The sequence below is a fragment of the Lucilia sericata genome, unplaced genomic scaffold, assembly GCF_015586225.1.
Source record: "Lucilia sericata isolate MDLA Ls3-8-SP2 unplaced genomic scaffold, ASM1558622v1 Contig000027F_arrow, whole genome shotgun sequence".
Taxonomy (NCBI): Eukaryota; Metazoa; Arthropoda; class Insecta; order Diptera; family Calliphoridae; genus Lucilia; species Lucilia sericata.
In genome coordinates, this window is record NW_023994065.1 from 682,908 (window position 1) to 699,387 (window position 16,480).

The following is a 16,480-nucleotide window of genomic DNA, read 5'->3' on the forward strand; positions in this document are numbered from 1 at the left end:
GATTTATTTACCGCAATTTTTATTAATAGCTCGCGGCTTAGCAATATAGAACGGCTTTGCCATTTAATAAGAAAAACCGAGGGTGAAGCAAAAGAAATCGTTTCTAAATATCCACTTGTTAACGCAAGTTTTGAAGTAGCCTGGCGCGATTTAAAGGAAGCATATGAGAATCCTCGTATGTTGGTACATAACCAACTAAAACTTATTTTTGGCCTTCCTTTCATTGACAAGGAATCGATAACAGCACTCAAAACACTACAACGCGGAATTAAAAGTTGCCTTTCGGCTCTTTCTATTTATAAAGTGCATACGGATAATTGGGATCCAATTATAATTTTTATGTGTATTCAACGTCTGCCTAGATCTACAGTTATTTTGTGGGAACAGGGTGTTAAAAACAAAACTGTTTTGTCTACATGGAAAGATTTCGATAACTTTCTGACAGAAAGAATTCAGACATTGCAATGTCTTCAAGATCTTAAAGGTACGAACTCGACTGACGTCGACTCTTCAGTGCATTCAAATAGTTCTACTATTACTAAACCTTCATGTATCTTATGCCCTAATCAGTCACACTATTTGCGAAATTGTCGTCGATTTAAAAATCTTTCAGTATCTGACAGAATTTCTACTGTGAATGATTATAACTGCTGTAATAATTGCCTTTCGAGGACACATAAAGTCAGAAGTTGTACAATCAACAATAACTGTTTTATTTGCAATAATCGACATCATTCTATGCTTCATCTGCAGCATACAAATAATTCTATAGTTGAAAGACCTACTGTTTCTACTGAACAGAATTCCAGTGAGGTTCTACGACCCACTAACTCTCACGCTCGACAATCGCATACGTCCAATAAAGTTACTTCTAATCCACAAGTATTTCATACTAGACAGAATCAGTCCGTTTTGTTAGGGACTGCAATGGTAAACATAATTCATAACAGCCATAAGTATCAGGTCCGTGCTTTAATAGATTCGGGTTCAGAATGTTCTTTCATTTCTGAACGTTTACGAAAAAGATTAAAACTTCCCACTCATTCTGCGAATTCTAACGTTTCTGGCGTTAATAATGTGGTTTTTGGAGTTTCAAAGTTTTGTCCTTTGGAAATTAGTTCAGATTTAGATTCTTCAATAAAACTATCAACTAACGCATTTGTTTTACCAGAAATAACAGGAAATTTGCCTTCGACTTCTGTCGAATCTGATTCGAATCTTTTTACCAGTAGGCCTGTAGATATTCTTATCGGAGCAGATTTATATCCGCGCATTATTTTACCGGAAATACAACAAAACGTATTAGAGTCGTTATTGGCACAGAAAACTATATTTGGTTGGATACTGACAGGTCCAGCTAATCCTAGGGATTTTGAATCATATATCGACAATTTAACGTATTATACGTGGTCTAACGCTTTTTAACTTTTAATTTATTATCACTTCAAAATGCTCACAGAAATATATTTATGTTCCTACTACCTTATTTATGTTTTTACCTTATTATTTATTTTCTTTATATATATTATATTAAATAATAATCCACCTGCAGGATTTCGGTGCTGTGGGAAAAGTCGAGAGACTTTCCAAAAATCCACCTGCGGGACTTCGGTTCTGTGGGGAAAGTCGAGAGACTTCTTAAAAATCCACCTGCGGGACTTCGGTTCTGTGGGGAAAGTCGAGAGACTTCTTAAAAATCCACCTGCGGGACTTAGTTTCCGTGGGGAAAGTCGAGAGACTTCTTAAAAATCCACCTTCGGGACTTAGGTTCTGTAGGGAAAGTCGAGAGACTTCTTAAAAATCTACATCGTTTTAAAATCGTTTGCAATTCCTAAGGTATTGCAAGGTGGCCGGCAATGTTTAAGTTAAAATTGATTTAACTACCTTTTTGAAATATTATTTATAACAACGTTAGAATCCTATAAAGCTTCCCTTTTTTTGCAACTTTGTTGGAAGATTCTAATGAGTAACCGCTAACGGTGTTAAATATTATTTGCCACCAAATTTATGCTTGTTTCGTTTGACATTATAAATCACTTTTGATTTGTCTACGACACAAGCACTACGTGCAAGTACATTTACAAAACCATTTACTTCTACGAGGTAATATTTTGGTTTAAATAAAAAGAGATCTTCATCTCTAATAAATTTGAAATATACATTTGTTTTATTTTTATATAAAATCTTGGGAAGCTTGTTGGAGCTGAACAATTACTTTTGCACGTTATTTTGTCCGATAGTGTATATTCACAACATATGGTCGATTAATGAAAATGTAAACATACCAAAGAAAAAGAAAATTTGGTAAATTTTACATTTTTTGTTAGAAATATATAAATTTATAACACACGAATATTAAAAAATATTTGTAATTAGATTTATTTTAATTTTATTAAGCATAAATTAGTTTATAAAAGAGTTTGTTTGTTGTGAAAAATCATAACAAATATTGTCAATCCAGCGTTTTTAAATCAAGTTAGTGTGTCTGTCTGTTTAGAGCGGGTTTTTGAGTTGGCAATCAAATGTCAATTAATAATCAGATTAGTTAATCAAATCATAAATTTAATCTGATGTTAATCCTTTTTAATGTTTTTGAGTACAAGATTAAACTTCGCAGTGTTACCGTACAAAACAACAGAAAATGTCACTGTTTGTTATCAAAACAATGCATGTTTTATAAAAAAGAAGAAGACAATTGTAAATTTAATATGAAAATTAATGAAAACTTAAATTTAAAACGAAAAAAATGTATTTTGGGTGTGCATAATTTATACTGATCAGTAAATAGAACATTTTAATGTTTATATTTATAAAAACTGTATTAATTTTTTTTGTATCAGCTGTTTACACTTTTGCATTTCATGCTTAAGTTTTAACCACCTCCATTGGTCGCTTACACTTGCAAACAAAATTAACTAATTTAGTACTCAAAGACAACTTTCGAGGATTAATTTTAATTTAATCGCTAATCTTTCAGATTGGCCCTTAGTGATTTTGTGTAAATTTTAAAAATATGTTTGTAACATGAAGTTTAAAAACAATAATATATTATTAATTATATTACATGTTTTGTTAACTTAAAATATACATTTATTTATAAGAAAAATCATTGGCGTTCGCGTTCTTTTTAGGATATTTTTTTAATTGAGAGCAAATTAAAAATTACTCTCTATCATAAAGTTACTGGTTATTTGTAACTGGAAAGTACGCGAACACACCTAATGTGTACACTCTTCAAACTATTTTCCAAAAGTGACATAAACATAATAACCAAGAAGATACAAATTCGAAAACAATTGTCCAATTCACAATCGATGTCGTATCGTTGTAGCGTTGTATGTCATAAAAATTTTTCAAATAAAATTTTTTGAAACAAAAACAAATCAATAATAAAAAAATTACGACATACTACGATACAACCGTACAACACCGATTGTGAATTGGACAAATGTATTTTGTTATTGTAAAATGTGTGCTCTCTTCTAAATATCATTTAGATGAAAAAATGCAATAGGCCTCAAATTAAAACCACAATACATATTCTTAATTTTTTTCTTGCTTCGGATACTTAGATATGTTAGCTTTAGTTTTATTCCTTTCAATCTTCCCTAAGTCATCCTCATGTACATATTTGTTTAACTTTTCCGCACTGACCAAAAACGGCGATACCGCACCATCCATGGGGTAAATGCGCCAAGGGGATGGGGCAGATTTGTCATTAGTAAAATAAAAGAAAAAATTACAAAAATAAAAACTTATTTTGCTGTTTTATACTTTAAGTCATTAAACAAAGTATAATAAAGCAGATATTTATTGTTTATTTCATAAAAAATAACAAAAAAATTAAAACAAATTATTATTAATTTTAATTTTTTTCGGGCTTCAAATTAATATTATCGAAAATATTATTATGTCTATTATTGACGTTCTAATACTGACCAATATATTTTTTCTATCACAAAAACTAAAAATGTTAGCACAAAAAGTTCACACAGTAAAATATTTTCACAGCCCTTTGAAAAACAATTTATCACGTCTGCCTCCCATCATATGTAAAGTTAATGTTTCAAATTTTCAGGGATGATAGATAATCGATAAACGAAAACAAAATTTGATAATGCGATAAAATCGATTACTCAGTTTTCAAGTTATTCGCTATTGGCAGATGTGCCCCTATGGCGTATGATTCTGTTGTTTTGTATGGCAACACTGCGATGTTTAATCATGTACTCAAAAACATCAAAGGGGATTAACATAAGATTAAATTTATTTCTAGATTAACTAATCTGATTATTAATTGGCATTTGATTACCATCTCAAAAACCCGCTCTAAATGCTTGAAGGGTAATCGAGCAGGGTGCACTCATAAGGTGAAGTCAATTCAACAGCTGATCACTCATTTTTTTATTTGAGGTAGATGCAACTGTCAAAGTACACCATTTAGAGTTGCCACAATCCGAAAAAATATGTCATCTATCTAGGGATTCATTATATTTTTAGGACAAAAAATTAATAAATAAATTTTATATTAATTTTAATCCGTAGTAAATTTATGCGAAATACTCAAAAATTGCACAAACTATTTTTGTTAAATATCTATTTTTTCAATTATAGGGAACATTTTACTAATCAATTGAGAGAACAAACATCCCACTATTGTAAATAAAATTATTAAAACTTGATTTTATCATAGATATCTTAATTTTTAACAACTTTCCATGGCAGTGGTTTGGTCACATTTCTATAAAAATCATTATATATTTCTTATACGACAATAGTAGAGACCTACACCTACAATATTGACTGATAAAAAATAATATGTATATAATTTGTATTTTTGCCACTACATACTTACAATTTTGTAATTTAATATTAATTTTTTGTTATTTTAATTGATAATTTATTTACTTTTTTAATAAGGAAATAATAAATAATATTATTCACAAACAACATTTTTATTTTATTAAAGGTTTATAAAACAAAATACAAAGAGTGTGTGCCAATCGGTAACAATTTACTTGAAAATGTAAATTTTTGATAGATATGATTTGAATAAAATTTTACTAGCTCATAGAGCTACATAAATTTTTGACAAATGAAAAGAATAATTTGAAAATCCAAAAAAAAAAAAAAAATATATATAATTTAACTTATAATACATTCGTGATTGTAGAAAATCATTTTAACAACAAAAAATCAATAAAAGTGTTTCTTTTATTAAAATAAATGAAGATTTTCTTGTGAAATTGGTGACAATTGTCAAAATTTCATGTAATCAAAAAATATTTCGTTTGGCACAGCAAAAGTGATAATAATTTTGCTACCGTTTGGCACACAGCCAAAATACCGTTTATAAAATAAAAATTTTGTTTGTAAATAAGGTTGCTTACCCTTATTTTTCAATTCATGTATAGTTTTTAATAAATTTTATCTTATAATACATATTTACTTTACGTGAAGAGATTTTTGGGCATGTGGGTTTGTCTTTTTGTAAGGTAAATTAAAAAAAAAAAAAAACGGTGGCAACATGTACATTTTTTGACAGAAGTATCTACTTTTGTTGTTTTTGTAGAATTGACTTCACCTTATAAGTGCACCCTGGTAAGCGAGTTTAAAAAACAATAACATGTAAATAAATATCGCTTATGAAGCGAATACAGAAACAAAAATTACAATTTCTCTCGCGTGTTAAAGAAATGCCCGTCTGTCAACCAAATGATGGACAAAATCATTTGATTTGGCTTTTTCAAAGTTTGTTGGTTAAATATAATGCCATAAAGTAATTAACCATGTAAATTATATTGATTAGTGTTATACTAATGCAAAATATATTCGCCGGCATTAAAATTAGTCAAATATCAAAGAAATTTATCAATATTTGCAAAAATTTATCAAAAATTACAAGGAAAATAAGTAAAAATAAGAAAATGTGTCATAGTGATGTATATTTTGTCGCAAAATTTCCGTTATTCGGATACTTTTAATAATAATTAGAAATTATATGTTATATTTATACATCTGAACTAAATAGACATTTATTAAAGCCATATATATATTTATTTTTCTTAAAAGTTTGTTTTTATGGTCAAAAATCTATTATAAACAAAAATATGAAATTAAGAAAACCGAATCAACGAATATTTTATCCTAATTGTACGCAACACTAACACATAAAATGACAGCCATATTGTACAGTGCTGCCAACTTAAACATAAATCAGCACAATAGTTAATATACGTTTATTATTTGTTTATGAATATCACAATTTTATTAATGGTTTTTAAGGCTAAAGTGTGCTTTAACTATTGAGTGCATTAAAAGCAAAATAAGATTTTTTTATAAATACAAGCGTAAATCTCGAGATTTTGAATTGTACAACGAGCGAAATAAATAAAATAGAGATCGCGTGCGATATTTTTACCTACACTGAATATACAAAAAGACTTACACAAAAACAAAATTTTAAATTTATTTGTTGTTTTCAATATATTTGTCAGAATAAAAATGTTCTTTCGCATTTAGAGTAACCGGCAGTTATTTTTTTTAAAAGTAATAGTTTGGAAGTCAAATAGTTTTACAAAATTAATTTCACCTTTAAAAACAAAAAAAGTTATATGAAATTTTCAGAGGTTGTCTTGGATTTTTGCTCATATCCGTATTTATGCACGGATTTTGCTGATTTTAAATAGGAATCTTCTCGATAGCATGTCTAACAGAATTATTGATGATTTGGATCCCGAAGATATCAGGGGTCTTCTGACCTGATTTAAACAGACAGACAGACGGACATTGCTTCATCGACTCCGTTACCTATAAGGATCCAAAATATACATACATACTTTATAGGGTCGGAAAATTATATTGTGAAAATTGCAAACGGAATGACAAACTTATATATCTACATACATATACCCTTCTTATGAAGGTGAAGGATATATTAATGCAATAATATTTTAATAATATCGCTCGAAAATAACTAATGATATACAAAAATAGTCTTCAACTAAAATGTAAGAAACTAATTGTCAACAAAATTTATAATAGCATTTGAGTGTTTGATGCAACATGCACCGCCAACCTAACTACAATCCCAAAAAATGTTTGTGTGTAAATTTCCATAAGGTAAATTTAACAAACAGCTCGTTAGTTAGCTTCTACTTTTTATTATGATTAAGTCCAAAATGTAATTAAGAATTAAAATGTTATGAAAATTAATAATTTCACTTTTTATTTTTATTAGGTTTACGCCAGTCGCCAGGCATTAAAAGAAGATCAGATATATCATCTCCTGTTTATAACAGAAACACTTATAGTCCAGTTCATAAAAGAAAAAGATTGTCACCGTTGACGAAAAAGATACGAGGCGAAAAGGGAAAAATTAGGCGTAGACATTCATCAAGTTCTTCTGATTCAGGTAAAGCATAATATTGATATTTAAAAATTTTTCAAATGTATTTATGATATAAAACAATAGATTCTACAGCTTCTGACTCAGATTCAGACTCTGGATCTTCATCATCCGAAAGTTCGTCGCAATCAAGAGAACATACTCCTCCTAAACGATTACGAATTTCTGACCGATTATCAACTAATGAAAGAAAGGGACTCAAAAAAGGTAATTCGAAAATTTATTTACAAATATTTATTACCTACTTAGAACTAATATTTTTGTAGATTTGCCGAAAAAGAGGTCTCCAATTTCAATTGAGTTGAAAAAACCGACTACAGTTGGAGTTTCTGCATTAACTTCTCCTACTCAAGGAACAACAAGCGAAAAGGATTCAAAAAAATCACGACGAGAGGAACTTCTAAAACAGTTGAGAGCGGTTGAGGATGCAATTGCAAAGAAACGTTCAAAACTTGCATAATTTAAATGGTTAGAAGACATCAACTTAATAGTTGCAAAAAGATGAACTAAATTTTACTTTAATTATTTTCAAATTAAAGCTGCATTGACAAAATTATTAAACAAATATATTAAACATAATATACTAAAACCGCTAAAAGTTTTTCACTTTAAAAATGAAATGTCTGCGGTAGGTTTAGGTTTAGGTAAGAAGGGTTTAGTTGGTAAGGGTAATACCAGTGAAGGCATCGATCTCATTCTCCCCTCCCATCGCACCGTTTCTGGCAAGTTCGTCGGCAATACATTTTCCCAAATGTTCAGGGACCTAAATATATTAGCGTTATCCTAGCTATCTCATAAGAGATACCCGTCATTCTTTGGTTAACCTTGATGTCGTAAAGACACCCGCTAGGTTTTTGATTGCAGCTTTGCTGTCCGTATATATTAGGGTGATCGATTATTCGACATTTTTCAAAAACCGGTTGATATTTTTCAAATTCAGAAAAAACCGGTTAACCGGTTTTTCATAATAAATAAAAAATATATGTTAATTTGAAGAAATTAATGTTTATGTTTAAATTTGATTAATAAAACATGGCCCGAAATGATTATTAACAGTTTAACAGATTATAACTCTAGATATAGTCGTTTGATTTACATTATTTCTTTAATATAAAAAAAATTAGGAAAAAAGTGGACACTTCTGTTAAATATAAGGTACTATGTAATCCTAGCTTATTCTAAAGCCCTTTTAGGAAATTTTCATAGGCATACCAACACTTCCATAATATTGCAGCGGTAAATTAATTATTGTAATTGGAATATAATCTTAAGATTAATAAAATTTTATTAAACAGTTATCAATTTTACAAATAAAATGTTTTAATTAGTTAGGAAAATCAAAAAAGTTTAACCAATGGTGCTTTAGAAAAATGTATCCTAGTTCCTGGACTCGAATATTTTTAAAATTTAAACGGGCTGTATTATTTACTTCAAAATTTCATTTAAATAATCTTTGAATACAAAGCAAATAAAAGTATTCGAAACCGGTTTTTAAAAAGTGAAAAAACCGGGTTATTCGATATTCGAAAAATCAACATTTAGAAAAAACCGATACTGGTAAAGCAGAAAAAACCGGTTGAAAAATCGAGTCGATCACCCTAGTATATACGTATATCCTCCGATATTCGGTAATACCTAAGCTAATTTACCGCTCGTTTTATAGCAGATATCTCTGCCTGTAGAATGCTGCAATAGTTTGATAGTCTGAAGGAAGATTTGATTCCAAATCTTTCAATGTAGAAGCCTCCACCCACCCTACCGTTCTTTTGGAGACATTGGTTACATCATTGGGTGAGTGGGTCTCAGATATTGAGTTTCTCTCCGGAATCAGAATGGAGAAGCGTTTATCGAAGTGAGGTTTCGTAACGCAGTAGTGTTATGTACTAAAATCGCTTATTAAAAAAACACATTGGCCCCATTTAATTATTGATGTCGTAGCGTAAGCTTTATACTTCGCGTTACTATAAGAAACACGTTTTTGTAAAAGTATTATTGAATTTAGGAATTAATAAATGAAATTAAATTATTAAAATAATTGTTTAATTCCACACATATGTAAGAGACATAAAAGTGGTGTCAGAAGTGATTTTCAAAATGCCGCTGGACCAAGACGAAACAAAAGAAATCACGTTAATGTTTGCCGATGCCTTACGGCAGGCAGTCTCACGGGCTACACAGTCAGCTGTCTCGGCTATAACACAAATGCAACAACCTCGAGTTGGAAACACAGACTCGACAGATATATTACCAAAACCCCCGCCTTTCAATATTGGTGAATACAACCAAACAGAAACGTCATCAGTTGAGAGTTACTTCGTTTTGACTTGGCACTTAACCTCAGTAAAATACCAAACAGCGACCACCATAGGTACGATTGTGTTCATATGGGTTTGCCCCTAAATGAAGCTTTAAAATGTCTTATTCATCCTAAGTAACCTGAAACTTGTACCTATGAGGAAATTATGAAAATTTTAATTTTGCATTTCGCTTGAAGCAAGCTGCTGTACATTATGAGTACGGAGAGTTTATAGACCGTATGTTCATCGAACAATTAATATATGGTATAGTGTCTCGATTATCTTGTGATGAAATTATTAAAAAAAACTCCGGTACATTTAAGGAGGAACATGAAATCGCACACACACTAGAAGCAACTCACCAAACAAACAAACGAATAACTTAGGTTATACACCGGTAGAAGTAAAGAAAAAAACGTCTAATACAAATTTTACCCGCAACCAACATAAATTTGGAAATACTAAGGAGTGTCCCGGATGAGGAGGAAAACACCTGCGAAAACAATGTAAATTTCGTGACTAGGTGTTTTGCTTGCGTAAAAAAGACCATATTTCAAAAGCCTGCATATTGAAAAATAATCAGATTATAGAAGAGCCACTGGACAGTGAGTGCGATTCCGTGGATGATCACAACGTTATAAATGTAGTAAAATCTAAAAACACAAAGCAGAAAATGGTTGACACGTTCATAAACGGAATCGAAATAAAAATGGAGTTGGATACAGGTGCGCCTTGTGAGATCATTGGAAAAACACAATGTGATCCGAGAAACAACGACAATTTTCCAGTTACACGGGACATCCTTTCCCTTGTTGGGGTCGAATACCTGTATTAGTGAAATTGGGTCAAACAGTACGTAAACTTAACCTGTATGTAATGGATAGGGAGTTTGGCCCCTTTTACAACTCGATAAAAATGTCATCACCCGCACTGAGTGCCGACCAACAGCAAAAGTTGCAAGAAGTGTTATTAAAATATCAGGGGCCAAATCACGGCATACGATATCGATCGAAATCTCAATAGAATTATTTCTTGGAAAGGCTTGTTACTACAGGTCATTTATTTCAAACTTGTCTACGCGTAATAAGCCCCTAGGGAAATACTTAAGAGGGAGCCATTTGAATGGACTCCTCAAGGCGACAAGGCATATATGAATGTTGAAAATGCTCTAATTTCGTCAGAGGTACTAATGGCATACAATCCAAATCTGCCTTTGCTGCTAGCCACGGATGCAAGCAAAGAACGGCCTGGAAAGGCCTATAGCGTACGCAAGCCGCGCTCTAACAACAACAGAACAAAAGTATCCGCATATGGATCGTGAATCGTTGGCCATAGTATAGGCGGTGCAAAAGTTCTAGACTCTCATAACCGACCACAAACCACTAGAACAAATCCTCCACCCTCACAAGTCATTGCCAATATTAGGAATCGGAATCAGTCGAATGGCAAATTATGCAAACTTCTTGGCGAATCTCGATGTAATCTACAAGCCAGCAAAAGCCAATACTAATGCCGACTTCTGTTCTCGTGCCTTAAAAGCAAATCCCATAAATGAACTTAATTTTTCGATTGATACAGATTTTTGGATTCATGATGAATTTGACATGTTCATGGTTAAGCAAATACCACAACTTCCGATTACATCGAGGAAAATTGCTAAGGATACTATAATCGACAGTCATCTAGGCACAATTGTAAAACACTTAGAGGCGGGTAAAAATCTCCAAAAATTGGGTTATAAGTCACCAGAAACTAATTACAAGCTCATGGATGGATGCTTATTATTCGAACACCGCGTAGTTATCCCAGAATCATTTCGTTACCGAATTCTGAAAGACTTACACACAGGCATCTTAGGTATTGTAAAAATGAAAGGATTGGCCCGATCATTCGTGTACTGGCCTAGTATTAATGCCGACATAGAAAATATGGCATGTAGCTGTGAAAATTGTTCAAACACATAACCCTCCCGAATGTAAGAAACACCACTGGCATTATCCAAAAGGTCCATGGGAGAGAGTCCACATTGACTACGCAGGACAGGTAGCTGGCACAATGCTTCTAATAATCTCGGATGCATATAGCAAGTGGTTAGAAGTTAAACCAACTAATTCTACAACGTCTTCTGCAACTATTTCTATTTTAGACGAACTATTTGCAGCGTATGGTGTTCCGGTCACTCTCGTTTCGGATAACGGAACAAATTTTACATAAATTTTTTATTACAACTTTTTTGGAAAAAAATTACAACTTATAAAAACGAAGAAAAGTTTTCTTAAATTTCATTAATCACCGATTTCAAACGAATTTGCAATAAAAAGATGTTCAATACTTTTGTCATTTACGAAAAATACAAATTCATAAACTTTTCATTTAATTTTATGACAAAAAAGCACTTTTTAGGTTGGCAACATCAACACAACTGAAATTGGTTGTAATTCATAATACCAAAAAAAATTGAGTTGTTCTAAAGTTGTTTCAATTTCGACTCAACTGAGTTGAGTTGTAAAATATTATAGGGGCATAAATGAATTTTTTCGCCAGTACAGACGCTCACCTCATTCAACTACAGGACAATCGCCAGCAGAGCACTTTTCGGGCCGGTTCCCCCATTCACGTCTGGATTTGGTATTTCATAAACAATTTCTGAAGTCAACATTTTCTAATTTTCGTTCTTTTGATGCTGGGCAGAGAATTTGGTTCCTCTCAAACAATATCAAAATGTATAAGTGGTTATGTAGGGTGGTGAGTGAAAAATAGGAGACTTGCATGACTAAATTGAATTCCAAGGAAAAGTATATAAAAGATATATTGACCAAATAAAGATTCGCCAGCAAAAGAGACAAGAAGATTGCTCAAAGGAAAGAAATAATCAATGTAAACCAAACCAGAGATACATCAATATCCCAATACTAATACATAATACTAACACAATGTCAACAGAAGGTGAAACACAAAATCCAATTTCCCGTTCAACCCAAACACTCTACTCGAATACTGGAACGCCACAGCCGTTACCAAATATTCATGTACCGTCACCCTGTATTGTTCAAAGTTCATCACCACCTAATCCTCATAAAACGTCACCCTTAGATCGTCTGACACTACCAAAGCCATTGAATATTAGCACAACGCCTACTGCATCCCATGCTCAAATACGCCCGTCACCACCAGATGCGCCCAGTAGACCCACAACATCAACTACTCCTCAAACACTTAGAAGATCAACCAGGATCCGTAAACAACGATGAATATATTCCCCATAAACTACAGTGTTGCGCAGGAAGAAATGTTATGTACTAAAATCGCTAATTAAACCATTTACCATTTAAACTTCGCGTTACTACATTTTCCCGGCACTCTTACAGATGGAGGCGGGACTGGTTTCCGTACATCTGTCTCAGATATTCACTGCATGCTTGAAATTCACATATACCCCCATTAAATGGCAGGATGCAAAGGTAATATTTATACCTAAACCAGGGAAACCTAGCTATTTGACACCTAAGTCATATCGACCGATAAGTCTTACGTCATTCCTACTTAAAACCTTGGAACGGATAGTCGATAGTATGGTGAAAAGCAGTATACCCGACAAAGACCTAAATTTTTAGCAGCATGCTTATGTAAAGGGACGATCGGTGGAAACCGCTTTAAACGAAGTTGTCCACTACATAGGTTCATCCTTTGATAGCAAACTGTATACACTGGCGGTATGCATTGACATCGAAGGCGCCTTCAATAACGTACACACTGATACTCTTATCCAATCCCTAGACCAGTTTTATGTTGACCGGGTGCTCCGTAACTGGATCAAACATATGCTAAGGAACAGATGGATAAGCTGCGAGATGTACGATATAACTATCAGGAAAAAGGTATTTCGCGGTATACCACAAGGTGGCATTTTGTCACCTTTACTCTGGGTTACCACGATTAATAGCCTCCTAAGGACCCTAACTGAGAAAGGACTTAGACCTGTCTGCTATGCTGACGATGTCGTAATACTTTTAAAGGGAAAGGATCCAAATTACTTGTGTAGAAGAGCTGAGGTGGCTCTGAATACGGCTGGGCTCAACCGAGAGGCCTCAATGTTAACCCGACAAAAACGGAAATCTGTCTTTTCACAAGAAAGACAAAAATTTCTTCGTATACTGAACCTTGCTTCCTGGGCAAGAAGATACCAGTGACAGACAAAGTTAAGTACTTAGGTGTAATCTTCGACCAGAAATTAAAATGGATATACCACATAGAGGATAGGATCAACAAGGCACATCGGTGCTGGGCGATATGTAGGAGAACTATAGGCATGAAATGGGGTCTTAGTCCTACTATGACAAATTGGCTTTATAAAAGTGTAATTAGACCAATTCTAGCTTATGCTTCAATAATCTGGTGGACTGCTTTAGACAAAAAGTGCAATATCAAACTACTACAGGGAGTTCAGCGTACATGCTGCTTGGGTATAAGTGGTGCCATGTGTACTACTTCAACCAAGGCTCTGGAAACGTTGCTAGATATTCCACCCATTGAAACATATTTAAGATATGAGGCGGCGCTTACAGCCGAACGGCTCTTTACTTTAGGCGAACTGGCCAAAAGCGGTTATAGGACACATCATCAATAGTTGTGTTTTGTTGCTATCAATGAGTATTAACGCTTAAAGTTAGCAACAAAACGAACATTCCCTGACTTGGCATCACTCCACAGAAGAAATCTGCTAAATCTTGAAATTATTTACATTTTCTTAAAAAAGGTTTTTTTATTTGATTTTTTTTATTTAAATTTTATTTTAAAATATTTTTTTATTGTTTGACATAAACACATTAATATTTGTATTTTTATTTTTGAATTAGTAGCACTTTTATCGACGTTAAAATTAACTTGTATAATTTTACACGTTAACTCCTAACGTTTATAAATTTTAAATTTATATTAAATTGCCTTTGAACGTTATAGGTTATACACAATCATCGGACGTGCCTGATCGTATACCAGACACAGAATATGTCGGAAACTTTGACACGCTGATCCCAGATAGAATGTCTTGATTAAGCGGAACATTAGAGCAAATATCATTAGGAATCCGTTGTTACACGGATGGCTCAAAATCGGGGGACAAAGTGGGGCTGGGTTTCTATATTGAAGACCCAGAAACAGAAATATACCACCGTTTACCAAATCATAACACAAGCTTCCAGGCAGAAGTACGAGCAATAACGGAATGCGTAAATTGGATTAGAATAAATATGGCGCCCACAGCGCTTAATATATTTACCGACAGCCAGAAGGCAATTAGGGCGATATCAGGCGATAGAACTAAATCTAAGACCGTATTGGATTGTAAGAAAGCTTTAACTGAATACTCTCCCAGAGGTAAGGTTCACATCATATGGGTACCAGCCCACTCGGGAGTAGTCGATAACGAAAGGGCGAATGTAATAGCTTTAAAGGGAAGGGAGCTCGAGGCAGTTAACCTGACAAACGCAAAACCATTCGACGCAACAAAAGCTGAACTAAAAATATGGGTGAGAGAATCCCATAAGGCCTCTTGGAATAATGAAACAGTGGGCAAAACCGCGAAGATCCTGATGAGAGCAAGACGAAAAATATCCTCAAAATGAGCAAGTCTGAAATTAGTATGATGGTACGTATTCTGAGTGGACAGACAGGACTACGAGCAAATCTCTGCAAAATTGGACGTGCGGATTCAGACGAATGTAGAGCATGTGGAGAGGACAGTGAAACTCTGGAGCACTTTCTTTGTCACTGCCAGGCATTCGTCGAAGTTAGATCCACGTATCTTGGAAGTGATGTTATTCCGGAAATAACATTCCTGACTAACACTGATTGGAAGATTCTTAGGAATTACGTTCAGGAAACTGAGTTTCTGAACACTGAAAAATTATTCTTTCAGTTCTTTTTTTTCATGAATTGGAGCGCACAACAGGCCCGATAGTGTCCTAGGTGTATTTCTTCGGATTTGATGTAGTATACATCCTCCTATCAACCTACCTACCTACCTAGATTTGGACTTACCAGACTTGCTATCAACCGATTCCAAATATTGAAAACGCCTTTCAAGGACCTTGGAGCAATCATACCATGTTGGCAATCTGGTAAAGGGCAAAAAATCATTCCACTTTCTTCTGATATCTTCATCAACTTTTCCATCACTATTTAATCAGCATCGAATTTGCAATGTCACTATGTGAGTCCAAAGACACTAGAGAACTATAGAAGGCAGAAACATTATCGACTTCGTAATTAGGCACAATTGTATTTGGACATGGCAGGAAGTTCGAATAGCGTGGTAATATTTTCCATAAGAATTAATGAACTATTGTCATAACGAGTTTTAAGCCTTTCCAGAGCCTTCGGGTAATTTTCGTTCGTAATTTGGAAAGCCTTGACCGTTTCCAGACCTTGCAGGCAGTTGATCAAATGGTTGAATTTTTCACGAACGACGTTATAAAATTCTTGTATTCACTGTACTTACCACTAAATGCGGGCAATTTGAGTTGATGCAATTTAAGGCTGGGAGTTGGAAAACAAATGGTGGACTCGGACAACGTGGTGTTATGCACATCTTCACCAAGCTGGGACTGGATATTCATTTTGGATGAGATGTACAAATCTTCGATTTCGGGCCTAACATTGTCCTCGGAATCGTATTTCTCAATTTGGGTTTGATACGTTTGTATCTGCTTAAAATACGACTCTAAAATCCCCAAGCGGCGCTTCAACTTGGCTGACGAAAGTCAGCCATTGGCTT

At 33.4% G+C, this 16,480-nt stretch overlaps 1 protein-coding gene across 3 annotated transcripts in view; it reads left to right on the forward strand.

The window, feature by feature from the left end:
• LOC119610268 (zinc finger CCCH domain-containing protein 18) overlaps window positions 1–7,997 on the forward strand; it is a 135,798-nt gene extending 127,801 nt beyond the window's left edge. For 2 of the 3 annotated variants that reach the window (XM_037965412.1, XM_037965420.1), the window contains 3 exons: window positions 7,241–7,414; window positions 7,475–7,615; window positions 7,675–7,997. In XM_037965412.1, the coding sequence (XP_037821340.1) occupies window positions 7,241–7,414; window positions 7,475–7,615; window positions 7,675–7,868 (509 nt within the window). In that variant the 3' untranslated portion in view covers window positions 7,869–7,997. The remainder of the gene's footprint in view (window positions 1–7,240; window positions 7,415–7,474; window positions 7,616–7,674) is intronic. The other variant, XM_037965422.1, reaches the window with a different exon arrangement.
• The last annotated feature ends 8,483 nt before the right edge of the window (window positions 7,998–16,480 follow it).